General features: G+C 45.0%; 1 protein-coding gene across 1 annotated transcript in view; it reads right to left on the bottom strand.

Annotated features, from left to right (window-relative positions):
- The window catches only part of LOC309551370 (multiple coagulation factor deficiency protein 2 homolog), a 72,551-nt gene extending 58,799 nt beyond the window's left edge, over positions 1-13,752 (bottom strand). The window contains exon 1 of the mRNA XM_082251942.1: positions 13,514-13,752. Coding sequence (XP_082108068.1) covers positions 13,514-13,671 — 158 coding nt within the window. The 5' untranslated portion in view covers positions 13,672-13,752. The remainder of the gene's footprint in view (positions 1-13,513) is intronic.
- Between the last annotated feature and the right edge of the window lie 1,344 nt (positions 13,753-15,096).

The raw sequence follows: 15,096 nt of genomic DNA, 5'->3' as shown, positions 1-15,096 counted from the left end.
AAAAAACTGTTCCTTATAGCCCAAGGCCCCAATCTTGGAAACTCTTTTGGCTGAGGTGATGGCAAAGAGAAGGCTGTCTTGTTGGATATCGGAAGCTGACAAGGAAGTCCAGAACAAGTGGAAAATCCCATGTTGGGAGTTTTGGTTTTTCACAGTAATACTGCTTAAATTCCTGCTCAATCGCTGCTGCAATCTATCCTCTTGACTCACCTTCCTCTGACAGAAGTTTTCCCCCTTTGATTGTTGATGGTAAAGATCAGCGGCAGTGCTGTCCTGATTCCTAGGAAGAGGCTGGCTCGATTCGCCCACAAGGCCCAAGATAGTGCCTGCAGCTCACAGGCCTCAGGCTTGTCACAGCAGGCTGCGGCTCTGGACTGAGAAGAAGGAGGATCGGAGTAGACAGACTCTCCGGTCTCTCCTGCAAGTGACCCAACTGCTCTGGATCTTGTAGAGGAACCACCTGACCATCTGGTGGAGCAGGTACAAGAGCCCACACTCAATAAAACCTGCCAGGCCTCCCTTACCACACATATTGGAACTTTAAAAGTGAATTTCTCTCTCTTAAAAGATTATATGCATAAACTGTGCCATCGGGTTACCAACGCTGAACAGCACATCAGCACCGTGGAGGGTGACCTATGTCCACTTTCTCCTCATTTAGAGATATACAAACGGAACAAAAAGTGCATACAGCTAAAATTGGGAGACCCTGAAGATAGGCCGAGGAGGAATAATCAACACTTTTTGGGGTTCCCGGAGGGATCAGAGTCAAACAACCAGAGGACTTCCTGACCAACTGGATAAAAACATTCCTGGTTGTTGACACCTTCTCCTCACTGTTTGCCATTAAACGAGCACACAATGTTCCTTTAAGAGATCCTCCTCTGGGGGCCCCCCATGGGCTCTACTTGCCCATATCCTATATTTTTTTGACCGAGATGCTGCCCTGCATTAAGGTTGAGAGTTGCCAGATCTGATATACAATAATAATGTGATCACTATCTTCCTGGACTTCTGGGCCACAACGCAGAAACAAAGGGCTGCCTTCCAGAGGGTGATAAAGTGCTTAAGGGACCAAAATCTGCACTACAGTATGTTATACCCAGCCAGACTGAGGGTAGTGAACAAGGGGATGGTTCAATTCTTCACTACATCTGCTGAGGCGTATCGTTAGCTGAATTCTTTGGGAAAGTCCTGAGCCTGGTTGCCAATCCTGTGTGGGTTCTACTAGCCTCTCTGTTTTACAGATTCCCTGGAAATTAGAGGCCTTTTTGCTGACTATTTCTTGAAGTTCTGTGCCTCGCTAAACTTCCCGATAGACATCCCTGGGCTCTTTTTGGATTTTGGGCTTAGGTATGCCCATCAGCTCTTTTCTTTAGGTATGATTGTTTGCTACTCTTAAGGGTGGAGCTTGGCTTCCCTAGCAATTACTTCTTTGTTTATCTACAACTTTGTAATGTGGTAGCAGCCCAGCTTGGATTGTGGGATGTCCTCCTTCAGTCCTTGGAGTTGGAACTTACATTGTTTGAGAGAGAGACCACTTGAAGTTGATTTCTAGGTATTATTTTCTAATGTTTGTTCCCGCTACCCCTCGTATACAAAGACTCAAGATTATTCTTGGAAGGAAGTGGTGGGCTCTCAAACTATAGGAGCTATAGCAGCTGGGGATAAATTGATTCAATTAAAACTAAGACTATATAAAATGGGTGGACTAGCTTCATCCGAGTGTTATAGGTACCATGCAATTAATGGGGATTTTTTCCATATGCAATGGGATGCCCTGGAGTGCGACAATTTTGGTCGGCAATCACTGCATTTCTTAATGATAGTGAAATTGAAGTTAGCCCTCCCCAACATCTGTGATCTTAATAGATGTCTCCTGGGTGGCTTTGGTGATGAAACGCTTAGAGACTCTCAGAAGGTTTTAGTAAGGTTTCTTTTCTTCTATGCTAAAAAGGCCATGGTGTTGCAATGGAAACAGTCAGACCCCCCTACCATCTACATGTGGATCTCTTTAGTTAACAAGGCCTTGTCTATTGTATATGTTAACTTATACTGCTCGGGGTTGTCCAAAGAAATTTGATCCTCTTGGACAACTGCAGTATCAGGTATGTTGAGATTTGAGTAAGCAACTGATATTCACCATTCTTCCCTTCTTACACTGTAATCTTATGGTTTACTTTATGAATGAAAAGGTTGTATAAGCTTTCTTCTGTATGTATCTATAACTTACTAAGATTTGGTAAATTTGAAGGTTGTATCGACACGTAATGTTTGTCTGTTTTGGCATATGTACTTCTGATGCCATTTCAGTACTATCCTCTGAATATTAGATGATGATTGTATTCCTGACCCGTCAGTATGTACCCTGTTCTATTCCTTGTTTTGTTGAATTTTGTAAAATTAATAAAAGCACCATAAAAAAAAAAAATGTAAATTTATATTTTTATGTTCTTACCATGACCCACCACAGAGAAATACTCAAAATAAACTTTCCTTCTCCTGATGTTTTTGGTGATACCATATATGTGTACATTATTTGTTGCTTGTGCATAGGTAAGGACAAAAAAAATTATAGTGCACATTTTTTTCCTACCTAAAACACAGACACTTTTCCTTGACCCTAAAGCCTAGTACACACTGGCCAAATGTCAGGCAGCATTGGCCGGTTCAATAGAAACTGGCTGACATTTGGCCCGTGCAGGGCCGGATGAACATAGGGGCTATTGGAGCTGCAGCACCAGGCCCCTCCCTTTAAATAGGCCCGCCCAGCCAGCAGTATGAGCCTGATTTCTCCTGCCCATAAACGTCTATGGGAAAGGAGAAGCTGTTTGTAAATGTAGGGGTGGCTGGCTGCACCTCAGTGTAATTATTACAGTGTCAGAGCACAGTTCCCCCTGCATAAATGGAAAAGGAAAGAGGCTGGATTTGCTCTGCCTTCTCCCGCCCCTCTCCCTCTGTGCCCGCCCACACTCTGTGAAGTCCATACAGTAAAGTGAAGGAGGCGTGTGGGTGGGAATTTATACACACAGCAGCTGACAGATACAGCATGAACAGAATATCTGTGAGCATGGGCGTCTGCAAGTAGGGGCAAGGGGGAATCCCCTGGAATCTCAACTTCCCCTTTCAAGTGGTTGTTAAGCCGCTTTATACCATCATGTCTGGTCTGCTTAATAATCATGTGTGCCCCTGTGTGTCTGTGTATTTGTTTAAAAAAAAATAAGCCGTTCTTTATCAGTTTTCAGAGGGCTTAGCGCTCCTCACGTGACCCATCGGCTCCCTGTCTGACAGCTGCCTGCAGCGGGCGGGGCTGAGGATTGCTGACTGATGTCAGTCGGGAGGGGAGGAGGAGGGAAGAGGGAGAGGAGGAGAGAGGCGGCGGGTCACGTGAGCAGCGAGTGGTGCTCTGAAAACTTGCAAAGAACAGCTTATTTTTAAAAAACACAGACACAGGGGCACAAAGGATTATTAAACAGACTGTAAACAGGATATGAACATTTAAATGAAACTACAGCAGCAGGAGAGGGAGGGGAGGGGCAGCGACACAGGAGCAGACAGGCAGGGAGGGAGGGGGGAGAGAGGACAGAGGAGGACAGGAGAGCTGCGGATGATGGAGACACGTAAACTGACCACAGTGTCAGGGATCAGCAGCCATGGTATATCATGGCCAGTTTACAGAGGGGAGGACATAGCCAGGCAAGATCAGCCAGGTATTTTAGGTGATAGAAGGGGCCAAATTACACAGCAAAGCACTGTGCTGTATAACATGCTTTAAGGGAACAGGGTCATTTTTTTTTTTTTTAACAAACGCTTTAAAAATAAATGCTGCTGTTTGCTCTTTAAAAATAAATACTCAAAATAAGTATTATGACTAAGCCCCTCCCCTTCATGACATTGTTAAAAATGGGCAGAGCATGGGTGACCTTAAAATGATGCCTCCCCCTTAAAAAAGTTCTGCGGACGCCCATATTTGCGAGTTATAAGCCTCCAGGAACCATCCATATGTGAGCCCAGTGACTGGACTCCCCCCCCCCCGCCTCATTTCTTCTCACCCCTCCCCCTCTTTTTTAACTTTTTCCTCCAGCTTTGACTTAAAACTGTAGCCAAAGTGTTTAGAATTGTGTCATCAGCCTATGGTAGTACTTGGTCCTTTGTGCTTTCAAGTGGGTTCACACTGGTTTGCTATGGTTTGTCCCATTGCGTGTGTATCCGCAGTTTTCCTGCATTTCAGCCGCAGTCCTATTGATTTCTATATGTTTTCTTTTTGTATTGTCTGAAACCGCAACAAAATACCTGCATGCTGCATCTTTGGCACACTTTCATAAAATGCAGCAAAAAATTGCAACGTAATAGAAATCAATAGGACTGCAGCTTAAACTGCAGGTAAAATGCAGGAAAACTGCAGATACACAAGCAATGCGGCCAAACTGCCCCAAGGCTTGTACACACTTGCAGCAGGCACTGTCACTAAGCTGAACAGTGACATGCAGTGAGGAGGGGATATTATACCTCTTCAACGCATGTTTTACCTCCCAAATGCCAATTCCTGCAGGTAATAATATGGTTCACTTTAAACTCCACCTTTTTTCTATAGCTCTCTTTAGGTATTCAATGTGCTCTCACCTTATTTTATACGCATGCAATACCTAAAGCAATTGAAATAAGGTGCACAATGAATTTCTACACTTAAGAGGACGACTTCACAGAACATTTTAAGACATTGTTAAAGTATAACTAAAGGCAAAACTTTTTTTTTTTTTTTTTAGTTTGTTGATAGAGTGGCGAGGGATTGGATCCCCTTTTAGGTTTTCATCACTGCCTGTGGCCCTGTTAGGGATATTTATGCTCTCTGATTGTCTTGTTTACTGTTATCATCAAATGTGGAAGTAAACAAAAACCCTAAATTTTAGGTGTCCCCAGAGCAGGAATAGAGGGAAAATCGTCCAATGATGACACTAGTTCTGGTGACAACCAGGGATTCCCTTACTTTGGAGGGATTTCCTCTCACTTCCTGTTTGGCTATGGGAGAGGAAGGGAAATCTCATCAACGGGACACAGATTGGAAAAAAAACTGACAGGGGTATGAGCCCCTATTGCGAACACGGACTGTTGTGCAGATCACATGCGATGTCTGTGCAATGCAAATTCAGCCATACACTTTGTATGGCTGAACTCCTATTACATTCCCAAGAAAATGCTGCAGGACCTTTTTTTTTTCCCTGCACTGGAATCGAATGTCATGGGCATCCCATGGGATCCAATTCCTGTCCAAATTCACAGTTTGCACTGTGATCTGCGAATTGATCTGGGGGTGTCGTTAACTTTGTTTTGACACCGGCAGCGGTTCGCAGAGGGCGATGTAAACTGCCTGCGGGGAGATGCGATGCGGGTGCACAGGAATTGCGGTGGCTCCCGCATCGCAGTAGTGTCAACCCAGGCTAACCCTCCCTTACTGTATCCAAAAAAAAACCCAAAAAAATAAAAGCTTTGTCTTTAGTTACACTTTAAACTCAGAGACTGGTGGCCTTTTAATATTAGTAGGAATCGTATTGCAAATGATATTAGAGATAAACACAACTTTTTTGGGTGGAGTAATGTTTTCTTTTGGTGCCAAACTATATTACATTATTGTTTGATACACAGGATTTAAAATAGAAGGGTTTACATCTTCCTTACCCCCCTCCCTTCCTCTTTCTCTTCTCCCTCCTGGTCTCTCTCCCCCCTCCCTGTCTCTCATCCCCCTACCCGTCTCTCCCCCAACTTCTCCCTTATGGCACAATAATAATAATGAGTATTATGTGGGTACAAAGACTGTGGCATGAGTGTGCAGTGTATATAGTGACTAAGATTCTGTTTAAAGGGGAGTTCCACCCAAAAGTGGAACTTCCGCTTTAAGGCCTCCTGACCCCCTGACATGTCACATTTGGCATGTCATTTTTTTTGGGGGGAGTGGGTACTTAGATTTGACAGGTACCCACTCTCACTTCCGCTCAGGCCGCCTAGGCGGCTCCAGCAGAAGTTATCCTCTCCCCTCCTTCTCTGCAATGTTCTGGGACATGTCACAGGTCCCAGAAGATTGCATATCTACTCAGGACATGCAGTGCGACTAGCGCATGTGCAGTGCGCCCCTGGCTGTGAAGCCGCAAGCTGTCACAGCTGCCTGACCAGAGGGAGAGGTGAGAACCGAGGTTCCTGCCAGCCACATCACTGGATCCAGGGACAGGTGAGTGTGTGTTTATTAAAAGTCAGTAGACACACTTTTTGTAGCTGCTGACTTAGAATAAGCACAAAAACGGGTGAAACACTGCTTTAATCTTTCAAATGTAAGCCGTTCCTACTGTTACATAAATACCACAACCATTATTTGCCATGCTGTGCTACGTGTGCCATAGGACTTGTTTTAGCACAGCACCCTAGAGTTCCCCTTGTCCTTCGTAATCCTAGTCATGCTCATATTGTTTTGAATTTTCTCTAAAAGGCCAAGCAGATTTACTTGTTACAGGCATTGTTAATATTTACATATTGCTTATATGCTTTAAACATCAGTTCTTTTCGTTTCTAATGGGAGTTTATGTCATATTTCAGATTGTTGTTAAAAAATGTGCTTTGTCAGTAAATGTTCTATGTTTCGTCAGTTAAAAGTTGCAGGGGGCCGGCAACACTGCCAGTCATCCAAAAAAACAGGCCCATAGTTGTCAACTGTCCTGATTTTGCTGGGACAGTCATGGATTTTAAAAAGATGTCCCAACACAACTTTGTCCATGGCTGTGTCCCGGAAATCAAAGCCATCCACATATAGCAGCCAGTGAGTACTGTTCTGTCACATTTGATTGCCCGTGGGCAGCTGGCACCACAACTCAACTGGCTGTCGGGGCTTTGTTCACATCATTGCCAAATGGGTGCCCACACACAGGGGCATGCATTGTTGTGCTCTTGGGTGAGCACATCAGGATCCTGCAGCTTCCAGTGCACGGACTCAAAATTAACACAACCCCCCTCTGTAGAACTTGGTCTGATCAATACCTCAAGGTATTCGCACAGAGCTATACCATCCTAGCTTAGGAGGGGTGAGGGCTCCGGGGATTTGTTTTAGTTTTGACTATGCAGGCCATGTCACTTCTACCCCTCTGTGCAGAGTCCTGAGGGGGTTTGTAGGTACAGGAGGAACATGTGACCTGTGTGGGGCAGCTCTGCGCTGATATCTAGATCCCGCCCACTGGGAAGAGGGTGGTGGGAGTGTGGATGTAGGCTCTGCTGGCGGGACGATTTAATTTGCGTTCACCTCTATGCAGAGCTGTGGTCTGTATGTGGTCTGAACGGCCGAGTGCCAACAACCCTAGTGCCACAGGCAGGGCTAAGCTGTGTATATGATGCCTAAATATCACTGGAGCCTGGGAACCTGGGTACAGTGCTTGGGGGGGGGGGGGCATAACTACTGTTTTTCAGTGAACTGTGAGGCAGGAGCCTGTGTACAAAGAGGTTAGAAGCTGCCAGGAGTCCAGAGAGAGGACTGGGATCTCCAATGCAAGTCTGCCTGGGGACACTAAGCTGTCCCTGCAGCAAGTAGATAGTGTGCAAGAGATACTGCCTGCTGCTTTTGAGACCCCAGCTGGGAGCTGTTGCTGAGAGACCGCATGGCAGCTATCACCAGTAAGAGACCGCATGGCAGCTGTCACCAGTAAGAGACCGCATGGCAGCTGTCACCGGTGAGAGAACACATGGCAGCGGTTACTGGTGTTGCTGCTGGTGATAGAGAACACATGGCAGCTGTTACTGGTGAGAGACCGCATGGCTGCTGTTAATGGTGTTGCTGCTGGTGAGAGACTGCACAGTAGGTATTATTGGTGGTGTTACTGGTGCTAAGAGGCTGCGCGGCTGGTGTTACCGGCGAGAGAAAATGTAATTTGTTTTAGCAAAAAATGTTTGCTTGTTTATTTTATTTATTTCCATAAAAAGGCCCACCAAAATCTTTAGCACCAGGCCCATGATGCTCTTAATCCAGCCCTGGGCCCGTGTGTATGGCAGCCGGTCTGACAGAAGCTGGCTGTTCTGCTGGATTCTGTCCAGGGTCACGCCTGAAAAAGGACTGCCAATCTGCACTCTCAGCCAATGTCTGGCGGAAGGGCCGTCCCCCTGTCAGAACACAATACAACAGCAGGGGAGTTTGTTGTATTAACATGTTGGTTGAACGGAAAAAAAAAAAAAACTAGCAGTGTGCAGAGGCATATCTAGGGTCTCCAGCGCCCTTGGCGAAGAGCTGTATCGGTGACCCCCCGACCCGAGAGAGGGTTTGACAGAGAGAGAGAGAGGGGGTGACAGAGAGAGAGAGAGGGGGGTGACAGAGAGAGAGAGGGGGGTGACAGACAGAGAGAGAGAGGGAGGGTGACAGACAGAGAGAGAGGGAGGGTGACAGACAGAGAGAGGGGGTGACAGAGAGAGAAAGGGGGGAATGACAGAGAGAGAGAGAGAGAGGAGGGGTGACAGACATAGAGAGAGAGGGGGGTTACATACAGAGAGAGAGAGGGGGTGACAGACAGAGAGAGAGAGGGGGTGACAGAAAGAGAGAGAGCGAGGGGGTGACAGACAGAGAGAGAGAGAGAGGGCGTGACAGACAGAGAGAGAGAGAGGGGGTGACAGGGAGTGAGATAGAGGGGGGTGACAGGGAGAGAGTGGGGGGTGACAGGGAGAGAATGAGAGTGGGGGTGACAGGGAGAGAATGAGCACGGGGGATGACAGGGAGAGAGAGTGGGGGTGACAGGGAGAGAATGAGAGTGGGGGGTGACAGAGAGAGAATGAGAGCGGGAGAGAGAGAGAGAGAGAGGGGGGGGTGACAGGGAGAGAATGAGAGTGGGGGGTGACAGGGAGAGAGGGGGTGACAGGGAGAGAGAGAGAGGGGGTGAAAGGGAGAGAGAGAGAGGGGGTGACAGGGAGAGAGAGGGGGTGACAGGGAGAGAGAGAGAGAGGGGGTGACAGGGAGAGAGAGAGAGGGGATGACAGGGAGAGAGAGAGAGGGGATGACAGGGAGAGAGAGAGGTGTCCCCTGGTCAGCTTTTCCTGGGAGTGGAAAGGAGGTTGAAGGTGCTGGTCAGCAGTATGTCTCCTCTGACAGCCTCAGTGTAATCCCCATCCCCAGCCTGCCACCACTGGAGCCGATTGATGATGTCACGGTCATGTGAGCGCTGACCGGCCTCATGTGTGGGCGGAGACAGAGCTCCGGAGAGCCCACACTGACGCCTCCTGGAGTGAACACAGGGCTACGGGATTGGATGCTGCCTGGGGGCGCCGGGGGCGCAGGCTGTGGGAAGGGCGCAACAATCACTGATAACGCTTCCAATTTTCTTGCGCCCCCTCGGCCTGCGCCCCTGGCAGTGTGTACGAGGCTTAACTTAGATCAACTATTTTTTGTTGTTTACATCTGTCTCCTCTACTGACAAGAAACAATTATGTGCATTTTTTTTTCCAAATCTCACTAACCCTGCCTATGACTCTAACCTAGAGCAATTCTTTTTGTTTTTCTCTCTTCTCCTCTAATGAAAAGAAAAAAAAAACGATGAAGGTAATTTACTAAAGCTGGCCATAAACACATCGAAATGCAGCCAATTCAGCACAGACCAGTTGAATTTTGATCAGTGCACAGCTGTCCCTGTTCAACAGAACAGACAAGTTAGAAAATCTTTGATATTCAGTGGCAGATCAGTGTATTCTGACAGCGCCAGGTCCTGCTGTCACAATACAATGTTGGGGCTGGGGGAATTCTTCACTTGTGTTGATGGAGGAAACTGTTCCTTTTTTTCATTCAGCCCCCCTGGCTGAACGAGAAAAAAAAAAACAAAACACGTCTATAGCCAGCATAAGACTGGGACAGCCAAAATTTAGAGCACCTGTTCATGGCAACCAACCAGCTTCTAGCTTTCAGTTTCAAAGCTTAACTGAACAAGCTGAAGTTAGAAGTTTTTTGGTTACTATGCACAGCTGCTTCGGATTCTGTGTGCTCCAGCTTTAGTAAATACCCCTCAATGTATCTTTTTCACCATTTAGAGGTTTTACAGGTAGTTATCACTATAATAGTCAATCACAGGCTATCGCAGTTATGTGACATGATTCCAGGTCTCTTGGCTTATGATTGTTAGTACAAGACCAGAAGACTTGGTAACAGCTCAGTCCCTATGGTGGGGGCTTGCTATGGACTAATCTTCCAGCACAAACAGGTGAGCACAGAAGAAGGCCTTCCTCCATGATGCTCTATAAATATAAATATATATATATATTGTGTGAGGCCGGTGGCTACATGATAACAAACCATATAAGAAAGGAACTACCATTCCTCCTGATCAACAACCATGCACAGTAGCTGAAAACCTTGGTTCTCAAATGGCTACTTGAAAATACTATTTAACTGTGGTTCAATTATGAGGACAAATGACAAGGGTCATCCATTTTATGGGGGAGAGTAGTGGAACAATTCCTTTTGAAGTTGATTTCACAAGCTCAATCAAATTGCAAACATTGTTATTAGGGTTAATCAGTGTGAAAATGAATAACCCCCATTTTTTTTATTTTGTCTAGGTTTGAAATGCAAAGTGAGAACGTGTAAAATTAGGTGTACTGGCTATTATGATTGTAAACATATGAGTATTATTTTTTTCACTGTAATGATATCCTGGTAATTGTGACATTTAGGTAGGTATGAACAGGACTTTACTAATATTGGGAGTATTATTGCATACAAATGACTGATGCATAAAACCAAATTTCAAGTATAAATTACATATCACAACACAGTAAACAATGGATTACCCTTTGTCTCTTCTTTTGGATAAAGTAATTTAAGTAAGTACACCCAATAAAAAATACAGTAATTCCCTGAACAAGCAAACATCAGCTCTTCATTCATGCAGTGTCTCCAGATATTAGTGATATACGTAAACAAATTACATATAATGCTGACATGGCATATTCATTTTCAATTTAAATGAATTAAAAAACAAATTGGTCATGTTGAAAAAGCATTGGTGTGAACAAGGCTACATGCCGAAACACGTTACCTTGCTTTTTATGTCACTCCGATGCCATGAATAAAGACTTCTAAAGGATTTTGGAGTTGCCGGCTCTTCCTATTCATTTTGTATCGTATTCAGTGGATGGAGGACACTTTGGAGCTAGAGCACCTGTGTATAGATTCCACTACTTAATCCAGGGTGTGTTCCCTTGCTTTTTCTTTTTTAAAAAGGAAGTACATGCCTACATATGCAACTACCTTCAATTCATTAAATTAAAAAGCGGGCATTCAAGATTAGGTGCCAATGATTAGCATCTCCCTAGGCGATGCCAAGAGCTTTAAAATCGACAAATTATTGGAAATCAAATTAGTAGTTGCAATGTATGGAAAATGTAATGAGATTTGAAGCCATCTATCTGAAAGCTGAACTGAAATGGATCTTTCAACATACTGGAAAATCCACCAAGAAAAAAAAAAAGAAATGGAGGGTTATGGACTGACCCTGATTTAAATTTTATTAATATATTATTAAGTGTTGTTGGGGGATTTGAATCAGACAGTTCATACATGGAAGCCCACAAACCTCTTGCAATTGAAATGCATGAATTTGGCATGGAGGTTTGGTCAAAACTTTCAGAGACTGGTGTGCAGTTATGCAAAATGCAAAACACATATTTTTTAATTAATACTTTTGTTATTTAGATGCAAAAACATAGGTATATTTATTGTATGCTTTACAACCTTTAGACTGGGTTCACACCTATGTGAATTTATTGCGGGAAAACCCTGTCCAGTGCATCTTTGAATCAGTTTCAGGTCCGAATTCAGGCAAAAATTCGGGCCCGATTTGTCCCTGAAAAGGAGAACAGGGATACAACGGACCCCCACTGTGAGCCACATCCACATTAGGTGTGAACCCAGCCTTAAATATATTTCTGCAAACAGCCAAGAAAATAGGATCTTCAGAAGATGAAATCAAAAATTGTAACCTTGTATACGTTGCTAATAAAGTCCGTAGTTTTGCCATTCAAAGCCCAAACACTTAATCAAAGTGACAACATGGGGGATGGTTACTAAAACTGGAGCACACAAAATCTGGTGCAATCAGCTTCTAAATTCAGCTTGTTCAGTCACTTTAGGTTCACATGTATGCGGATTGTGCTTGTTGCGTTTTTCCGGCACAGTTTTTGGTGCGTTTTGCATTTTAAAACCCACGTTTTTGCATTCAGTTTTGATGCATTTTGTTTTTTTTTTTCCTCTTTAAACACACTGTATATAGCAGGTTGCTTAGGAGCAGGCTGATAAGCCAGCTGCCACATCCTAAACAACCGATGAGTTAGCAGCTGAATGTAAAAAAAAAAATTCCAGGCAAAAAAATATAGAGGAACAAATGCCATGGGGTCCCCCCAATCCATACCAGGCCCTTCGGCTCCATGTCGATGGGGACAAGGGCCTCTTCCCCCCCCCCCCAACCCTGGGCAGTGGTTGTGGGGGTTTGGGGGCAGGAGGACGTTTTTGAATCTGGAAGCCAACTTTACAAGGATCACCCAGATCATGCCCCCCCCCGTGTGAATGAGTTCTGACCATTCACCAAAAAAAGTGCAAAAGTGAAGGTCTGGTATGGATTATTTTTGGGGGGGGGGGGGCTTTTTTTAAAAAAATTTGGGGGGGGGGAGCCCCATGCCGTTTTTTTTTTTCACAATTTTTTATTTTTTTTGCCTGCAATTCTTTGAATTTAAAAAAACGCAACACTTGAATTTCTGGTGCGGCTCCATCAAAGTCTATTACACGCAAAACCCAATCTGCTGTGGGAAAAAAAGTCCCTGACCCTTTCCAAAAACACATCAGCTAAAATAGGCACAGATGTGAACATGTACCATAGGAAACCATGTTAAATGGACTGTAGTACGTTTCTGCAAACTATAAAAGGTACTAAAAAATGCATAGGTGTGAACGTAGGGTTAAGCTTTGACAGTAAACCCTAGAAGCTGATCGGTTACAATGCACAGTTGCACCAGATTCTGTTTGATCCAGCTTCAGGAAATCTCTCCATGTCAATGCTTAAGAAACTGTTCATCCCAAGTCCTCAAAAGTCTGACAGAGAAAAAGCAATTTTCTGAAAATGGGCAAAAATTGGTGGATCAAAGCTGCATCCACAAACACCACAATGCAACCAGAGCCGATACTACCAAGTTTTAAGAGAAATGCAAACTATAAACATCTGCAGATATATATAAATGTGTGTGTGTGCGTGTGTGTTAATTTACTAGAAGTTGTTCTAAAGAAGTCTGTATGACTTTTAAAATTCCAAAACCTCCAATAGCTGCAATATTCAGTTGTATAGCTATGATTTTGTAAATTGTAAACAAAAATGAATTTGAAAGTGTGTGACATTTATCAAGTAAATTAGTGACACAATTGGACAAGAATCAGGCTCACCCATCTAGCTGCCAGCTGCGACCTCTTTTTAAAGAAATCGTTTACATATGGATCTCCCCTTATAGTCAAACTTACTGGTGGTCAGTGATGATTGTCTTATTATGAAATGCATTGGTAGGAAAGTTGCTCCTAATAGATGTCCCTTTCTCGTCTGGTCGTGCTTTGACAGGACTCCACGGAACAAGAAAAAACAGCACAAAACATAAGACATTTCTTGCTCCTGCCTCCATCATGACTCTGTAAGGAAGACTGCTGAGGTGGCCTTTTTAACAGCTGCCCAGTTTCCCAGAGAGCCCAACAGCATCTGGCATTGGAAGATTTAGTAGTTGAACAGTGTCCTCCCACCTTTACAGATGCAAGCAACCTCCTCTAAATAATAGCTAAGCCATAAACACATATTAGCTTATTTGAGGTACGATTGTCACTTACAGGCTACCACCAGCCATTCTTTTTTTTTTTTTCTGATACAGTAGGAAAGGAAGGGTTATAACTAGAGTTGAGCGGACACCTGGATGTCCCTGTTCGGTGGGTCCGGCCGAACTTGAAAAAAAAGTCCGGGTCCGTGACCCGGACTTTTTCAGAACTTGACCCGGACACCGAATCCCATTGAAGTCAATGGGGACCCGAACTTTCAGGCACTAAAATGACTCTTAAAAACCAATGGAAAGGGCTAGAGTGCTGCAAATGGCAGCAAAATGTAGTTAAGAGCATGGCAAGTGCTCTGCAAAAAAATGTGGATAGGGAAATAACTTAAAACAACAAAAAAAAGCAGAAAAATAAAACAATTTTCTTCATCTGTGAAGGACGAGGCCCATATGGAGTAGGAGGGAGGTTGAGGTGGCGGTGGATGTGGCGGTGTAGGTGGAAGCGGCGGTGGAGGGGGACGAGGTAGCCAACACTGTTTTTGTTTTGTCATTTTAAATTAGGGTACACCCCAAAAGAGTGAGAAAGATCAAAAATATAACAATGGCTGGGTAAGGCCGGTATCCATCTCTATTCTGCACAAGGTACGGACAAGTCCTGTGGGATCCATGCCTGGTTCATTTTAATGAATGTGAGCTTGTCCACATTGTCTCTGGACAGGCGGCTGCGCTTGTCTGTGATAACGCCCCCCAGCCGTGCTAAATACACGTTCAGATAATACACTGGCTGCAGGGCACGCCAGCATCTCCAAGGCGTAAAGGGCAAGCTCAGGCCATGTGCCCAATTTGGAGACCCAGAAGTTGAAGGGGGCAGACCCGTCATTCACTACATGTAGGCTTGTGCACACATAATGCTCCACCATGTTGGTGAAATGCTGCCTCCTGCTAAGACGTTCCATATGAGCTGCTGGTGCTGCTGTTTGTTGTGGCGTGCTGACAAAGCTTTTCCACATTACGGCCATGCTAACCCTGCCTTCTGAGGTGCTGGCGGTGCCCTGGTTGCGTTGGCGACCTCTTCCTCCTCCTCCTCTGATCTTGGCCTTGTGCTTCACTGTGGCCCCGCTGTCAGGTGGGAATGCCAGCAGCATTGCGTCTACCAGCGTGCGCTTGTACTCGCGCATCTTGCGATCACGCTCCAGTGAGTGAATTAAGGACGGTACGTTGTCCTTGTAACAGGGATCCAACAGCGTGGCCACCCAGTAATCAGCACAAGTTAGAATGTGGGCAACTCGGCGG

The sequence above is a fragment of the Pelophylax lessonae genome (genome assembly GCF_965119305.1).
Source record: "Pelophylax lessonae genome assembly, chromosome: 3".
NCBI lineage: Eukaryota > Metazoa > Chordata > Amphibia > Anura > Ranidae > Pelophylax > Pelophylax lessonae.
This window is presented reverse-complemented; position numbering and strand designations above follow the sequence as displayed.